At 35.5% G+C, this 17434-nt stretch overlaps 1 protein-coding gene across 3 annotated transcripts; it reads left to right on the plus strand.

Annotated features, from left to right (window-relative positions):
* The first annotated feature begins 4439 nt into the window (after positions 1-4439).
* Positions 4440-14100, plus strand: LOC109212151 (putative membrane-bound O-acyltransferase C24H6.01c). Of its 3 annotated transcripts, none has more exons than XM_019375768.1 (19): positions 4441-4792; positions 4885-4940; positions 5684-5862; positions 5950-5998; positions 6633-6733; positions 6844-6908; positions 7832-7902; positions 8286-8345; positions 8423-8536; positions 8950-9074; positions 9158-9209; positions 10280-10342; positions 10487-10596; positions 10683-10775; positions 10860-10941; positions 11067-11144; positions 13192-13267; positions 13347-13396; positions 13475-14100. In XM_019375768.1, the coding sequence occupies exons 1-19, from the start codon at positions 4693-4695 to the stop codon at positions 13520-13522; spliced, it is 1572 nt and encodes a 523-aa protein (XP_019231313.1). In that variant the 5' UTR covers positions 4441-4692; the 3' UTR covers positions 13523-14100. The 3 variants fall into 3 exon arrangements, with proteins under 3 accessions (XP_019231314.1, XP_019231313.1, XP_019231315.1); XM_019375770.1 differs by having other exon boundaries at positions 4775-4792; positions 5694-5862; XM_019375769.1 differs by lacking the exons at positions 8286-8345; positions 8423-8536 and having other exon boundaries at positions 4440-4792.
* The last annotated feature ends 3334 nt before the right edge of the window (positions 14101-17434 follow it).

The following is a 17434-nucleotide window of genomic DNA, read 5'->3' on the forward strand; positions in this document are numbered from 1 at the left end:
ATAAACGTCTGGTTACAACAGCCCGCGAGGGGTCCTTACATATGATTACAAAAGCCTGCAAAGGGCCCCTACACAGAAACAAAGAGGCAAAAGGGAATACATGAAGTAGAAGCCTAAAACCTAGTTTACCCTCAAGGGTCCATCTCCGGTAGCAGCATCCCCGAAGCGCCGCCTCCTCGAACTTGCGTCCTCGAAGGTGATACCTTCGACCGCCACCTCCTCTAGGTTCCCAGCTCGATCCCTTGGAATAATATCTCCGAGGGAGAAGATGAAGAAGAGGAAAGAGGGAGGACGCAAAAGAGGCAGAAAAAAGAGACATAGCCCGCCGAAGCCAAAGGTTGAAGATTCTGCGGGCCCCAATCTCGACGGCCGATTGTGCCATTTTATCCCTTGGGAAAAAACCCAAGGAATTAAGTGCCACACCAGGCCAGGGTAGGAGAGTGAGCAGCGGTGTATAGTCCGAACACTCTCCCGAGCAGCGGTATAGAGTCCGAACGCCTTTCTAGATCGGAAGAAACTAGCCACGACTGTCTCATCACCTCGAGCCAATAACGACATTAGTAGCAGTCGTAACAACAACAACAACAACGACAAAAAGGTGTGATCCCTCTCGACAAAGGGAAGCTCAGGCGGGAGGCCACCACACAGCTGACAAGAATACTGCTATACAACCTTAAGGCCGTGAACCCCAAACATGGTGGTTAACAATAAAGGAAGATGATGAGAAGAAAGTGATGAACGAACGGAGAAGGGCACTTAGATGAAGAGATAGTGCCAGAATGCCCCCATTTATAGGGGGAGATCACACGGCCATCGATGCCTTTGAAAGGCGGATCGGCAGGCGCAATCAATGCGTTCTTGAAAACTGAATCGACGGCGGTACCGTCACTTTGAAGAACGGGAATTGACAGTGCATTGAATGGCACCGAAAAGACAAGTACATGGATGTCCCGGTTATCGTGAAGGCTCACGTCATAGGTTGCGTCACCAGTATGACATCGTCACGGGGAACCCGAAGAGTTGGGCGTCAAAATCGTTTCCTATCGCTTCGTTCTAGGAAACGCGGAGACTATCTGTAGATGACAGAATCGGAGGGTCCGATTTCCCGTCATTAAGGCGTTTCGGAAGATTACCTTGAAGCCTCGAGGCTGCAAAGATGCGCTCGAGTCTCCTTCCTCGGAGCTCGTCGACACCCGGCCTGAAGAGAATATCGTCGAGGCTAGAGTAAAAATGGGGAGTTCTCAAGACACACGGCTAAGTCTGACAAAGTCCAGCCGGCCTACTCTGAACCCAAATCAGGGTGTCACATCTAGCTGTCCCACTTTCATATCTTTACAATTAATGTATGTCGTACCGTATAAGATTTCCCCCCTCTATATAAAGGGGGTCTTTACTATTTTGTAGAGAACTGATGTTGCTCCAATTATTCTACATGAAATATATGATAACTCTCTCTCTCTCTCTCTTTTCTCTCTAACACTCTCTCTCGATATTGCTGCTCTTATTTACTATCTTCATATTTGTTCTTCATTTATTGCTTATCATTGGCCATAAAGAGCCTCCTTTAATTATATCACGACTGTTAGCCCTTCCCCGACTGCCCCTAATAGCTCGAGCCCGAGCCCGGAAAGCGACCTCGAGGCCCCAAATCGACTAGCTCGAGGCCCTGAACAGCTAACTTATCGATTCGATTAGAACTCTATTTTAGTTCGCATCTCGTCCTTAAACTTCACACACATAACATCAATTGCTTCACAACTAGCATAAAAATAGATCACGTATTTTTAGAGTCTATTGTTATTACCATTTTCACGGTAAATACAAAAGCAATTAAAGCTCATAATAAACTACAAATATGAGTACAATACAGTACAAACGCATATTTGTACTATCTTTTTCCGTCAGATTAGCACTACTTTAAAGCTACTAAATATAGGCACACATAAGCTATATATAATACAAAAGCAAAATACTCATTATATTTGACAAAACTAAAAAGAACACCGAATTATTAGTAAAAATTAAAGAACATAATTGTAATTTTCTTTTTTCATTAATTGAATTTTTTCTTGAGATTTTAAATGATATTAACCAAATTATTTTTTGACAAGTTTGTCTAAGTATTTTTTTTACATGCTGTATGACACGCAGGACTCTTTTTTTAAATTGAGTTGAAATATTTGCTTTAGTTTCTTATAATTAACTTTTTGGGGCTATTTTCCTTCTAATGTCTTTTATAATATAACATAATTAAGGTATTTAGATTCCTAATATACATTGGCACAGTAAAATCAGGGGTCTATTTTCATCATACATAACAGTCTTATAATATTAACAAATAAATTGAAAGTGATAATCGAATAGAATTTTTTTTAATATATCTCATTTCTAAAGAATAATAGATAGTTTAGGTAAATAGATATGCAACATGAATGGCATAGGTTAAAATTCGAGCGTGAGATAAAAGAGTTGTAATTCCCATTTTTATCATTTTAGAAGTGCAAAAACTTGCATCTTGTACTCATATAAATAATTTGTTACTAAATTTAGTATTTAATATATAATGCCATTGAAGGACAATTTGGAACATTATATAGATATTATTATCTTTTATCATGTGATTTTTGTTTTCGCTACAAAAAAAATTAAATAAGAGAGGTGAGCGTAATTCTCAAACCGCAATAGAAGTTTGTGTTATAAAGAGAATCTCGGAGGAAAGTTTCCCACAATATCCAAATTGTAATTATAGCTAAATACTAAAACTTGGGATGAGTTAATATTAAGCTTTAAATTAATAAAAAAATATTTTATTTAATGTTTAAATAAATAGTTAAATAATTAAATTAACTAAGAAGCAAAAGAATGCAATTTAGTTTTATTTGCAAAATAAGTAAAAGTATTTTTCAAATGGAAAAAACTCCTAGGATACACATATTTGTTCCATAAGAAGTGCACTAACAGTGAAAAAAATAAGAAATAGAGTAAAATCAGTTATTGCGTAATATTAATAGTCAAATTAGTAAAAATGTAAATTTCAAACAAAAAAGATGAAGTAGTAGAAGACAAATTATATACTGTATGAGTTGTCACTCATTTTATTTTTTAAATATTCCTACAAATTGAACTTCCTATATCTTTTTAATGCATTTAGTTCTTTGCTTTAAAATATTAATTTAATATTAATCATTCTTATAGCCTGTTTGGCCAAGCTTTTTTTGGGTCAAAAATGCTTTTTTCTTTTGCCAAACGCATTTTTGGCCAAAAATTGAGGTGTTTGGCCAAGCTTTTAGAAGGAAAAAAAGTATTTTTGAGGAGAAGCAGAAGCAGTTTTGGAGAAGCAGAAAAAAGTAGCTTCTCTCCAAAAGCACTTTTGAGAAAAATATACTTAGAAGCAGTTTTCAAAAGCTTGGCCAAACACTAATTACTGCTCAAAAGTACTTTTTTAATTAATTAATCAAATACAAACTACTTCTCACCAAAAGCACTTTTTTTAAAAGTACTTTTAAAAAAAACACTTCTCAAAATAAGTTGATTTTAGAAGCTTGGCCAAATGGGCTAGTAGACTTTAGTCACATGTACCATGTTTCTAAGAGCCATAAAGCAAATCTATCATCCCCAAAACTCAAAAGACCAAGAGATTATATTTTTAAATTTGTTTTATTTGCCAAAGTTTTGATAATGGAAAGTATTTTTGTGTTACTTTATTGTTTCGATATTAGATACATAAATAATAATAATTTTTATAAGATATTCCACATAATTCTAAGGACTTATATGATACATAATTTCTTCTTTTATAAAATTAGCTAAAGCGGAATAAACATTTTATCAATTTTAGGAACTTCTTTTTTTTTTGTATCTCAAACACTTTGTTTAATGCTACATATTTTAATCTTTTAAGACTTTATATTCATTGATATTAAAAACACGCGCAAAGCGCATACCCTAAGACTAGTATTTAGTGTTTAGATCTACATATACATCTTAATATTCATACGTGCATTTAAATTTAGACGTCTTAATCTTAATAAAAATATATGAGGCCTTATTGTCATTGTAAAACTCAATACCTAATAGCAGTACTAATTCTAATAAAACTAACCTCCGTTACTATGATTATAGAACAAAAGAGTACAAAAAAGAAGGTACATAACTACTACAAATTATGATCTAACGAAGATTAGGGACCTCTTGTCGCATTTGGCCAAATCGAGGTCAAATATTGAGAAACTATTTTCCATATAGTGTACACCAAAATCTGGTAAATTAACTTTGAAATCTAAAATTAGACTATTAAAATAAAAAATTATGAATAAATAAAACTTTTATGGCTTAATTAATCTAACTTCTAGGAGCAAATATGAAGCAACTAATAAAGTTTACCAATGAGTTACTAGTATAATTTATCTTATGTTTTCTTTCTTATGTTATTCTAGTTCTAGTACTAGTATATCTGAAATGCTCTTTTGACAAATGTCCCGCATAGAAGTATTTTTGACCCGCTAAAAGAAAAACCCCCAAAAACAATTGCTTCCGGGCTTAACCCCACAGTATCAGTACTCATTTGATTTGAATTTTAAAGTATTTGACGAAATGCCTGAATGATTTTTGCTCTAAACCCAGTAGATTCTTTCCCATTTTCTTCACCATTGAGTTACAAGAGTAGGCATAGTTGATTGAGGCTATTCAGCCATGACAAGCTCTTGGCAGAGGAAGGAGCTTCCCTTTCTCATTCTCTATGCCGTTGGGTTTTACTTTATCATCATTCGTCGTTCTCTCCAAATTTCTCACGGTATTCTCTCATTTTCCCCCTTGTCTCTGTGTATTGAATGGACAAATAAATTATTCCTAATCCATCTTTTATTTGGTTAACTGAATCTGCAGATCATTACACCAAACTTTATGGGCTTCGACCTGGCTGGATCGCTGATCGACTCAATGTATGCTAATTTTGTTTTTTTTAAACCATTTTCGAATTCTCCTTATTTAGGTTGCTATTGCTACTGGTTTTTTGTTATAGTAATCCCTCTATCCTAATTTTTGTGGCATAAGTACTTTAGGAGTCAACTAGCTTCTTCTTTGACCACTAGTCTTTCATACATATTTTATACCAGAGAAAATTGTGATTTTTAGTAGTAATTTTTTTTGACGTAGTTTCGAAATAATGTATTTGATTGGTGGAAAATATTTTCTCAGAAGGAAAAACATTTTCCACAAAAAGGGAAGAATTACTTCCTTCACTTATGAAGTAATTTCCTATACAAATATCCTTATTCTTACTGTAACTTACTTGAACTAATACTTAGAATTTGTTCTCACCCTTTAATAGTCAACTATCACCGACCCAACTTGTTTGAGACTGAGGCATAGTTTTTGTTGTAGAATTGTCAAATCATTTTTCCCGTAGTTGATCCAAATAATGATTTTCCAAGGTTGAACATTTTCTGTAGAAAATATTTTTCACGGATAACATTTTCTCCATACCATACGCATGTATGAAAATTTTATTCCAAGAATTAAGGTGTGATTTTTGAAGTAGCATATTAAATTAGATGCATCGACTCTGGTACGCACCCCGCTATTATTTTTCAGACAGAGGGAGTAGTCATTGTTGTATCAATTGTGCATCTAGTAATATTTTAAATATTTTCATCCTCTTTGTTAAGTTTTGCTCTATTGTTAGGATGTATCAGATGCTCAGTGGAGAAATTTTCGGGGCAACTTGCTGATTCTTACCTTGGTTTTTGGAATCTTCGCTCTAGTGGCTACTGCATCTAGATCATATGGCCTAAAAGCAAAGGGAATGTCAATCGTTTGGCTTTTACTGTCTATGGCTTATTTGTCATATCTCCATGGAGCTTGGTGTGTTTTCTATTTTAAAATTTAAAAAGTAATATTTTTCCATTGTGGGTCTCGGGATTCCTTTGTGACGTTCTGGTTTTGCTGCAGCATTGTGTACATCTTGTCAATTGCTTCAGCTAATTATCTTCTAGTTAAGGTTTGTATTGTGGAATTTTAGTTTCATATTCTATTGTTGATATAGAGAATATATGATATTCAAATCTGCTAGCTTTCCTTTGGAGATTTAATTTTTAGCTGTGTTGCAGATATTTTGCATCTTTCTGCAAGAGCTACAACTAGACAATTTTCATTCCATAGTGCTGGATGTGGAGTATTTTCATAACTAAAATTATCTTTATTGTTAAAGTTGCGGAAAATAGTCCCACATGACAAAAGAAGTTATTCTGTTTTTATTTACTATACCTTTGTATCTGCCAGTGTTGTCAAAGGCGCGCTTAAGCCCTGAAGTGAGGCTCAAAACATGTTGAGCACTTCACCTCGCTTTGTCGGCACTTTAGTATCTCATCAAGGCTCTTAGGCATACTTTTACTTGCCAATGAGTGGAATCCTGAAAAGGCAACATTAAACTATTAATATTTCACTTTATCGTAAAAATTTTCCAATTTCTTTGTCCATATATTTGTTATTCATGGTTATAATTATTAGTCTTAGACTACATATACATATTTTACTTTTTCTCCAGTTGCGCCTTTTTTTTATTAAAGCCCATGCTTTATTTGCGCTCAGAGCTTTTTTGCGCTTTTCGCCTTTGATAACACTGGTATCTGCAGGTATGCGGAAGGACCAAATATGTCTTCCTGTTGTGGATATTTAATCTTGCATTTTTAATATGTAACCGTGTTTATGGAGGATATCCATTTTTCCTCTTTGGGTAAGTTGTCTTTGGTCATTCACAAGCTGCATTTGACTATGATGTGATTTATCTGAGTCCAGAAATTATGTTATTTTAATACTTCCGATGATCTTATGTCTATGTTGTAGGCCAAAGTGGGCCTACTTGGACAATTATCGAGGCACATTTAGGTGGCATATATGCTTTAACTTTGGTATATACTCTCTATCTGTCTAATTTTAAGTTGCATGCATGTTTTATTTCCGTCATTTATCACCTCATCCGTTCTCTCAAATAACTACCCCTTCTTGGTTGATCTAAAAATGAGTCTTCTTTCTGGGGACAAAAGTCTTGCTGTGGTACTTTTGGGATATCAAATAAAGATTCTATGCTGTTTGACATTTTTTCAGTATGATGCCGTAAAGATAAGATTGAACCATATTTTATTCCAAAAATAATCTTTATTTTAGTCCCCTGAAGAGAACAAGTTCATTAAAGGGGTAAAATCTCTCTATATTAGGACCCACTTCCATTTAAATATGATAAAGCTCAACTGTTCCCCTATGCTCATGTCCAATCTATTTAGTTGATTTATTACAGGTGACACATAAGAAGACATATTGAGGATCTTGAAACATAAAGAAGTAAAAACATAGTTCATGGTGGTCGGTGGATAAGGCAATCCTCGGCAATTGTTGTAATAGTATCACACTTGATGACCTTTATAGTGTCCTTGCTTACAAGGTTTCCTGAGTGCAACTTTATGTTACATATGCATAATAGCTGACAAAGTGAAAAGTTTGTTGCTTTATGAGAAGTTAGGATTCATGCCTATTATTTCTTAAGGAAAACTCCAAGTTGTGCTCTTTAATTTAAAAATAAAAGGTACTTTACCTGCTCGCAATATGTTTGTATCAAGATCCCATTTTACGGGGTAAAAAAGATTTGGTTTTATTTATCTTTCTGCCTAGCGCAAAGGTGCTATGTAACGTGCCTGTTTAGAACTGCAAATGTACCAAGAAAGAAAGTGAAGGTCCTGTAGCGTTTAAATAATAATTCCCTGTTATACTTTGCTGACAAAATGGATAGAAGCATCTTCATTGGTTATCTGAAGTTTTAAGTGTATCTATTTTGCAGTTGTCCTGCGAATGATTAGCTTTGGGTACGACTACCATTGGGCAGGTCATGATAATCGCTTTGACCTAGAGGTATGTTGATGGTAAGGTGTCCATTCGAAAGTGCTGTCAATTATGTACATCCTTGTTGCCATCGTAGATTCTTCCTTTAGTACTGCATCATGAATACTTTACTTAAGAGATCTCCTTTATCTCACAGCATAATATCTTTGCATGAACATGCGTGTTAAGAGAAAGTTGCCATGTGCTGCTGATAGATGGTCTCCATTTACTTAGTTCTCTCAATAGGGTAGATACCACTTCAAGCATCAATTTCCTGTATGAGCTCATTGATTGGATATTGGAATCTTATCTTCATTGTTTTATCCTATATATAGTGGTTAACAGTTGATGAATGCAATCACATAAAATGAAGCCTTTATCTGTTCTGATATTAGTAGTTACGGTGATTACAGAAGCATGTTCAGCGTTGCAATAATTGCTCATCAGGAAAAACATGCTACCGGCTATTACAGGTTAGCCGGTAATTCAATTGCTAGATTCTAAATGTATCTAGCTCTCTACGTGTCTGAACCATCTCCCCCCTTTGCAGGGAAGGAGTCTCAAAAGCGACACATTCTCCTTTACTATATACTTGTGTTACCTGATTTATGCACCTCTTTATATTGCTGGACCAATTATTAGCTTCAATGCATTTGCTTCACAGGTAAAGATGAATTTGCTTTTGCACACTTTTTCTTCTTTTATGTCCTTATATTTGTGCAGAAGATACTGTCATAGCGTAGAGAATATGAACATATATGCTGTTGAATAACTGTACTCGTGTCAGTCCCCTCCATTTAAAAATCAGTAATTTTCTATCTGGAGGGCCATGTGCCAGAAGGAATGACAGGTTGTTAAGAACCATTCCTTCGGCGAGATCACTATTATTTTTGTGTGGTACATCTTGAATCTGTTCTTATTTTTGGTGTGTACTTCTCTTCGGTATAGCTGATTGTCCCAGTAGGAATTTGAGCAATGAATTTGACCACTTTTCTTTTCCTTTACTCTAACCAAGAATCTTGTGAACTGCATGACCTTCATCAATCTCATTGTTTATTGATGTTACTGTCATTGCAGTTGGATACTCCTCAGAAAACATACTCAGTACAAGATGTAGTGTGGTATGGACTACGCTGGATTTTTAGCTTGATGCTAATGGAGACAATGACACATTTCTTTTATTACAATGCTTTCGCCATCAGGTGAGTATCTTATGGTGTTCAAACAACCCCAATTTCTTTGAACTCCTATCTGGCCTTGTGATTGAATCTTGTTAAATTTGCAGTGGAACATGGAAATACTTATCTCCATTGGACATCTTCGTCATTGGGTATGGAGTAAGTGCTGGAACTTATAATGCTAGAGCCACTTAACTCATAGAGTTCCCTAGTAAACATAATTGTATGTGTGTCTCAAAAATGAATAATTGAAAACAGCAGCTTGCAGTTATTGGTCATAAATCCTTTGAACAGCTTGATCTAGGTCGGAGTAAATGCTGGTGTTTAAATTTAGAGCTACTTAGGTCATAGGTGTTAGTGCTGTTCTGTGTGTTTTTATAAGCAAAATACATGAATTTTTTTCTTGAAAGGTAAAAATTGTGAAGGAACAGATGAATCTCAAAGCAAGCAAGATCTGTGCTTTTTCACTCCCCTAGTTCCATATTTAAATGTTTTGGCTTTATTGAGTTTTGCTGCGCATGTCTTTGATTTATCCAGTTTTGCCACATGGAATATTTTTCCTTAATGATGCACAACTCCAAGAGTCTAACTGGAATGTGGACCGTTGTTCTTTAACCATTTAAAGACTTAAAAAGTATCACTTATTCTAAAACCTTCAGATACTTTGAGGCTCTGTCTTTAGATCCCTGCAGATGCACACTGACCACCATTCTTCAAGTGTGATATTCTATTTCTCTAATTCAATGCTGAGGTGGTGAAATGTTTGTACATATTTGTATGCTACCTCTTTTCTTTCTACAGAGCTGCTCAACTAGAAAATTCAGACCTATTTTATTTATACAGATATATATAAATGCAACACCTCTGAGGTGCTCTATGTAGTGAGGTTCAATCCTTTCATTTGCCTTTAAACTCCCCAAGCGTGGAAGGGAAAGGCCCTTGCAAATAGTACCTTATGGTTCAACATCTAAAGGAGAATTTTATAAGCAAGTCAAACGAAAGAACACCAACTATCATCAACAAGGAATTGCTGTTAAATCTGATTCTTTTCCCTCCACGGTTTCTTGTATTTCCCTCATTCTTATATTTACTTAAAATGTTTATTCTCTCAAGCATCTTTTTTGGTATTTGTTATTGAAGTGCCAATGGTCTTTCAGACTATCTCTTGAGTTGCTGATTTTCCATTTAATAAGGTGTAACATTACTAATCTCTACGATAAAAAGAGCAGGTATTGAATTTCATGTGGCTCAAGTTTTTTCTGCTTTGGCGCTACTTCAGATTCTGGTCACTGGTAAATTTTGCAGTCATGCTTCTTTTGCCTTTCTACTCGTTCCTAAGCTGTAGCTCCTTATGCTTATTGGAGACGTATGGTCTCCGCAGCATGTTAATCATATATCTGAGGAGAAGCCTCTTTTCTACCATAATATTTGTCCAGGTCAATGGCATTGAGGCTCCTGAGAATATGCCAAGGTGTTTAAATAATTGCTACAACTTGGAAAGTTTTTGGAAAAACTGGCATGCCTCCTTTAACAAATGGCTTGTTAGGTACTGTTCTCAATCTTTAGACTTGCTTTATCTGAGCATCTGTCTCGCACTGACACTAAGATTTGGTATAATGTGTCTACCTTTAGATATATGTATATTCCTCTTGGAGGTACACAGAGAAAACTGCTAAATGTGTGGGTCATCTTCACGTTTGTTGCTATATGGCATGATTTGGAGTGGTACTGTTTCTGCAATGAACTCCACTTTGTATTACTGTACTAGGCTTAGACTTCACCTGACAACTTGTTTGCAATTGGCTTCAGGAAGCTTCTTTCTTGGGCATGGTTGACATGCATATTCTTTGTACCAGAAATGATGGTAAAATCGGCAGCGAACGCTCTCAAGGTTATGCCATTCAATGCTTAATTCGTAGTTCTTTTTGTTCTATGCATGCCGGTTTTTATTTTATTTTATGACTGATTATCTTTTCTTCTTGGTGCCATGTTTCTTGAACCTATTGTACGCACCAGGTGGAGAGCTCTTTTGGCAAGTTCCTTTGCCGTGAACTTAGTGCTGTTGCTGGGGCTATCACCATCACTTGTCTCATGGTTTGTCTGCTGAATTATTAGTCAGTCAAAATAGCATGCTTTTATATTATTTTATTGAGTTAATACCTAAAAAACCCTTAAACTATTCCACGTATCGCAACTTTAATACTTAAATTGTTGGATGTTGCTGGTACCCCCAAAACTATATCATTTCCTGTCTAAAATCCCCCTGCTGTGCCAAGTGGCATGGAGAGTGCACTCTCTTTGTAGTGTGTGGAGCTAGAGATTAGGCCAAAAAGAGTATACATGTGGTATTTTTCATTCATTGTTTAAATTAATTATTTTTATCTCTTATTCGGTATTTTTTCTTTTTCTTATTCAGTTTTTTCTTCTTCAAATCTTTTGCTAATGACATTAAACTTGTTGATTCCCATAACCTTAAAATAATAGTAACATCAAAAAATAATTAATCTATTTTGAAATCACGACTGCATTTTATCATATAAATAAACTCAATTAAAAAAGATAACTTCTAATTTTTTTTGATAACCGTGGTATCCGGGCTAGGTTGCATGCACCTCGACTAATTCCGCAAGATACCTGCCACCTCCTATCAGCAACAGTACAAGGTAACTCTGTCCACCAAGGTTTGGACTGATGGGAAGAAATCACCTAGTGTTTTTGTGTTCGCTGGGATTTGAACCTGAGACCTCGTACCCACTTCATTAACTACTAGGCCATACCCTTGGGTGCAGTAATATAGCAGTAATACCAAAAAATTAACAAAAAAGAAACAAAAAATTGAACGTTTAAGCATAGATTTTTTTCTTTCTTATTTTTTCTTTCTTGTTGCCTTATCTAAATTTAGTGATTTTTTTTCCTTTTGCAGAACCGATACTTTTTGTTTATAAAAATAAATCTAGTTGAATATCCATATTCGTAAAATAACGGTAAAACAAAATAATAATAATAATCAATAACAATAAACCTAATTGCAAATTAGAATCGAATTTAATCAATAATATTAAACCCAATTGAAAAGATTGAACATTAAAATGTACTTAAAATAAATATTGTTCACGTAAGGTTATGTCTTTTTAACAGAGTCTTATCATTATTGATGTAATTCATTTGTGATTGGCAACTAGGTTTATCATTTTCTTTGATTAAATTATTTTTAGTATTACTATTATTTTAAGGTTATGGATTTCAACTAGTTTACTGTTATTAGCAAAAGATGTAGAGTTTTGAGGAAAAAAAAGGTAAAAGAGAAAAGAAGAAAGAAAAATAACTAATAAAATTAATTAATTTTGAAAAATAAATATAAAATGCGACATGGATGCTCTTTTTGGTCTATTTTCTAGCTTTTACATATTACAAAAAGAGTGAAGTCACTCTCCATGCCACTTGCACTGTTGGAGTTTTTTAGATAAGAAATGTTATAGTTAAGTGTAACAACAACATTCCATAGTTTAAGTATTGAAGTTGCATAACGTGGATAGTTTTTTTTTGGTTGTGTGTGTGCATGTGTGTGTGTGGGGGGGGGGGGGGGTTGTTTAGGTATTAACTCTATTTTATTTTATGCATTTAAACCGGATTGTGGTATTATTTATTCGACTAAGTGTACCGCAAAAGTTAAGCAAGTAGTTCTGAAGCATAAAACCTTCCAACTTGAATTATTGTTTCTGCTAAAAAAACTGAAAACAAAAACTAATGTTGCTCTTTCAGAATGATAAAGTTGTTCAAATTACAGTACATAAGACTAGAAATATGAAGAATTTGGATATTTCTGCATATCAAGATTCAACCATATGACTTATTGCAGAGTGTCACTAATTATTTTCTGCACTTTATGATCGTAACATATTGTGCATGATGAGCACTCATCAGCACATGCAAATGCATTGCAACAATGCCACAGCTCGTAGCCACAAGGTGGGATGAGAGAAATTGAACTTCTGATTGACCTTTCCCTAGTGTGTGTTTAGAGGGGTTAAGCAGACAACTTTTATGTTTCAAAGGTCTTCGTGTTGCATCTTAGCGGACGTTTTGCTAGCTAAAGCTGAAATGGTTAGATTTTGTCTTAACCACACTGCTTTGTCATCAGGTGGCCAATCTTGTTGGCTTTGTCATCGGACCGTCCGGAATCAACTGGTTTCTTTCTAGATTTCTTCAGAAAGAAGGTACCGTGTCTCATTTTACTTGATGCTTGTCTATTAGATTGATGTAGGTGCAGAGATGACAAAATATTCCATGTTTTAGGACTCCCGACACTTGGTGGCATGTTTATTACGTTTTACGTTGGCACTAAGGTAGGACTCTCCAAATGCATCTAATTCACTTTGAACTTCCTCGATGCTTTTTATCATGCTATGAATCTTATAATGCAGCTGATGTTCCATATATCTGAAGCTAAGAAAAATGCCCATGGTAGATGATACAAAGATTTGTTCCTGTCCGACTGAGCAGAAAAACATAGTGATGCAAGTGAGGAAGCTTTCAAGCAATAATTGTATTGTATCACGAGGCGTATTGCTTGGTATGTTTCAGGATTTTTTTTGGGTCTTCGGACAGCGAGGTGGCCTTTTAGCTGGGTATTTCAGTATTCGTCTATTTTAAGTTTTATGTTCACCAGATTGGTCAATGTGAGCTCGCCAGGTTGCAGTTTTGTGTGGATAACTCGGGTCTTACCACGGCAAGAATGGGGCTAAGTGGGGTACAAAATTTTTGGAGTTCGCTGCAAGCCTACATTGGGTGAGCGTGTGCGCAGTTTGTGGTCTTTCAATGATCTATTGTGATATATTTGACAACTCGAGCCAAAGGGTAAAAGACAGAAAATAGCAAGTTATTTTCTTTACAGGCGTTTGTATTGTGGTTCTTGGCTTCTTATCAAACGGGCCATCTCTCGTACGGGTATTCTAAAATTGCTTCAATTCATTTCAAGCTACAATACAATTGTCTCTCTTAAACTGCTTGTGATCTGAAAGTCCAAACCTTGCTAAAAGGGTTTTAATCATGATTAACAGCAGAACAAATACACTGCAGTGAAATATTTCAGCAAATTGACAAAGACACGTAAAATTATAATGCCTGCATCCAAATTGGATACTCGTGTTTAAACGCAACAAAAAAGATAAAGCTGAATGCAAAGATGTTTCAGTGATTTTATCAATCCCATTTTATGGTTTAAAGCAGAACAAGCTCAAAAAAGTAGAATTTTAGTATACTATGTGAGGAGTATCTCTACCTGGTTGGTCTCAGTTATCAAGACTTATCTGATCTTTTGTTCCTTTTGGTGACAAAGAAGTCAAGTGGCCTTTTCATCACATGCAATATACTTGAGCAAAGTGGAGAAATCCTTACTTTGGATATTTCTCTCTTTTAGGTCTCAAAAGTAAGATCACCTCTAATGGAAATTGTGATGGTTTCCTTTTGATCTAAGCATATGCTTTAGTGGAATGAAATGATTGTGTAGTTCCAATGCTTTTCATGAGTGTTACCCTTACATTTCAAAGACAGATGTTTTTGCATCCTATTTTGTGTGTACAGAAAGTTAACAGCAGATAAATAGAATAAGGAAAAGAAAGAGGCCTTATAGTATCAGCACAACTATAAGATTTTATATTTCAGCCTGTCTGATTTTTTTTTAAAAAAAAAAAAATACTATTTTGAATAAAGTGTCTCTCATTCAACTGAGTCCTCTACAAAGGCTTGCGGATTCTCCAGATTATTCAGCCAAATAACAGGGAAACATAAGTCTAAATTAACAATTAGCCTACATCTCTTGGAATAACTTGGAGTTCAGTGATTTATCTTTTTCCAAAAATGTATTGAGATATATTTTTAGTGCTATGATTTTCTGATGGATGTAAACCTGTGCTATTTAATGTCTTAGGCCTTTTCTGCTGTCTGAATTATTGATCGTTGGGCTCCACGATTCATTAATTCTCACATCAAATACGACTAAGAATTCCAAGATTCATAAACTGACAAGCATGATGTTATTGTATTTGAGATCGTGTATTCGTGTGCATTTGATTTGCTTGGCGTTTACCTTCTGTTTTATGCTGAGTTGAAAACGATAGTCGTTGATGATTAGGTTCTCAATGACCAGTAAAAGGAAACTTATTGGCCATGAATTGTATTCATTGTGTTTGTTTCATTGACAAAACACATGAGGGAGAAAACCGACTCTAGCACTCAATTGTGTCAACGAGTGAAAATCACAGGGATACTATGGTTCAAATTTGAGTAAAGACAAAAAGGCTAGGTGATTAATTTTTATCTGCTTAAGCTTTGGTGGCAGTGGCAGAATTACACCGATACTTGTGATACTAGTTGGTGACAGATGCTCATTGAAATAATCAAGCTAGGGTCGGACACCATCACTATAAATAAAACATAAAAGTACTATAAATGTTTTCTGGGCCTTATTCTATTAGAAATAGACCAATTATTCTGAAACCATGGACTCCTGAATTTGATTTCAGTCAAGAGTTTATGACAGAGATACCATTGTGGGTGAAATTTCCCAAATTGCCTATGAATTGTTGGGGTTGTGGATCTCTGGGCAGAATAGCTAGCGCACTGGGGAAACCATTGTTTGCAGATGAATGTACGACTAAACAAACAAGGATTTCCTATGCCAGAATGTTAATTGAAGTCAATGTATCAAAACCACTCCCTGACACAATTGTGGTTATGGAGCCAAATGGGAAGAAATTTCAGCAGGAGGTGGTGTTTAAATGGAAGCCTCAGTTCTGCCCTCAGTGTTTAACTATAGGGCACGTTTGTATGAAGCAGCCTGAGCAACAAGGAAGACAAATGCAAAATAGAAGAAGAGATGAGCAGAAAAAAGTGATCCAGGAATGGAAACCTAAAGATGTTCCCTCAAAGAGCCAATTGACAGATACACAGCAATCAACTCTGGTTGCAATCAATCAACACAAAGATGGTACGAACAAACTGCAGCAAATGGATAAAGGAACACACAGCACAGATACAACACCTGTGGAAGGGTCAAAGAATGCATCTAAAGGCAAGGAGCTACCTAGTCCAGAGCTGAACTTGATTAATTTCCCACAATTGAGTGCTGTCATGTTGAGTAATGCAAAAAATGGGAAGACTGGAGCAACACAAAGGGAGGTACAGAGAATGAGACAAGTAGAACCACCTGAACCAGGTGGACCTATCACTGCTCAATGACCTGGTTGATATGGAACATTAGGGGTGTGAATAAAGTGTATAAACAAAAAGAGTTGAGAAAATATATAAGGAAAAAAAATATTAAACTCCTGGGGCTGCTGGAAACCAGGGTTAAACATCAGAGGTGGTCAAAAATAACTTCAAATATTGCACCAAACTGGGGGATAGTGAACAATTACTCTGCTGCAGCAAATAGGAGAATTTGGGTGATGTGGGATCAAGGAGAATATAGTATAAATACCCTAAAGGCGGAGGCTCAGTTGATACACTGTGAAGTTAGAGATACTGCTTATAAAATTCAATGTGTTCTAACCATTGTATATGGCTTTAACACTGTAGAAGAAAGAAGAAGTCTATGGTCAAGTTTGCAAGATATATCAAGCAACACTAACTGTCCTTGGTTAGTTTGTGGAGACTTTAATGCAATCTTAACTACTGTAGATAGAAGAAGCTGCCATCCAGTGACTTTTAATGAGGTTAGAGAGTTTGCAGATTGTATAAATTACTCTTTACTAAATGAACTACAATGGAAAGGGGACTATTATACCTGGACAAATAAACAACAGGCAGGGGAAAGAGTCAGTAGCAAAATAGACAGGGCTTTTGGTAATCATGACTGGATGATGAAATGGGGTCATATAGTGTTAGAATATGATTTGCCTAACATATCTGATCATGCACCTATGCTGTTGACATTGCACACTATGAACCAAAAGATCAGAGTTCCCTTCAGGTTGTTCAATATATGGGGAGAGCATGCACAATTTCTGGAAATAGTGGAGGCACATTGGAAGAAACAGTTGAATAATGATCCTATGAAGAATGTTTGGAACAAGCTAAAGGCAATGAGATCAGCTTTTAGGCAATTGAATCAAAAGGAGTTTCAGGCAACTACAGAGAAAATTGACAGGACAAGAGAAGAACTTCAAAAAGTTCAAGCAGCAATGGGAGCAAACTATGATGATACTCTAGTGACAAAGGAGAAAGAAGCCCTAATGCAGTTAGAGAAATGGAATCTGGTTGAAGAAAGTATTCTAAAGAAGAAGTCTAGAGCTCAATGGATACAATTAGGGGATTCAAACTCTAAATATTTTGCTGCAGTCATGAAAGAAAGAAGTCATAGAAAGCAAATCAGAGACCTCAAG

This window comes from Nicotiana attenuata, unplaced genomic scaffold (genome assembly GCF_001879085.1).
Source record: "Nicotiana attenuata strain UT unplaced genomic scaffold, NIATTr2, whole genome shotgun sequence".
Lineage (NCBI taxonomy): Eukaryota > Viridiplantae > Streptophyta > Magnoliopsida > Solanales > Solanaceae > Nicotiana > Nicotiana attenuata.

Coding starts and splice junctions, on each gene's coding strand:
- LOC109212151 (XM_019375768.1), top strand. CDS start 4,693: ATGACAAGCTCTTGGCAGAGGAAGGAGCTTCCCTTTCTCATTCTCTAT. Junction 7,903..8,285: donor ATAATCGCTTTGACCTAGAG/GTATGTTGATGG, acceptor CGGTGATTACAG/AAGCATGTTCAGCGTTGCAA. Junction 8,537..8,949: donor TCAATGCATTTGCTTCACAG/GTAAAGATGAAT, acceptor CTGTCATTGCAG/TTGGATACTCCTCAGAAAAC.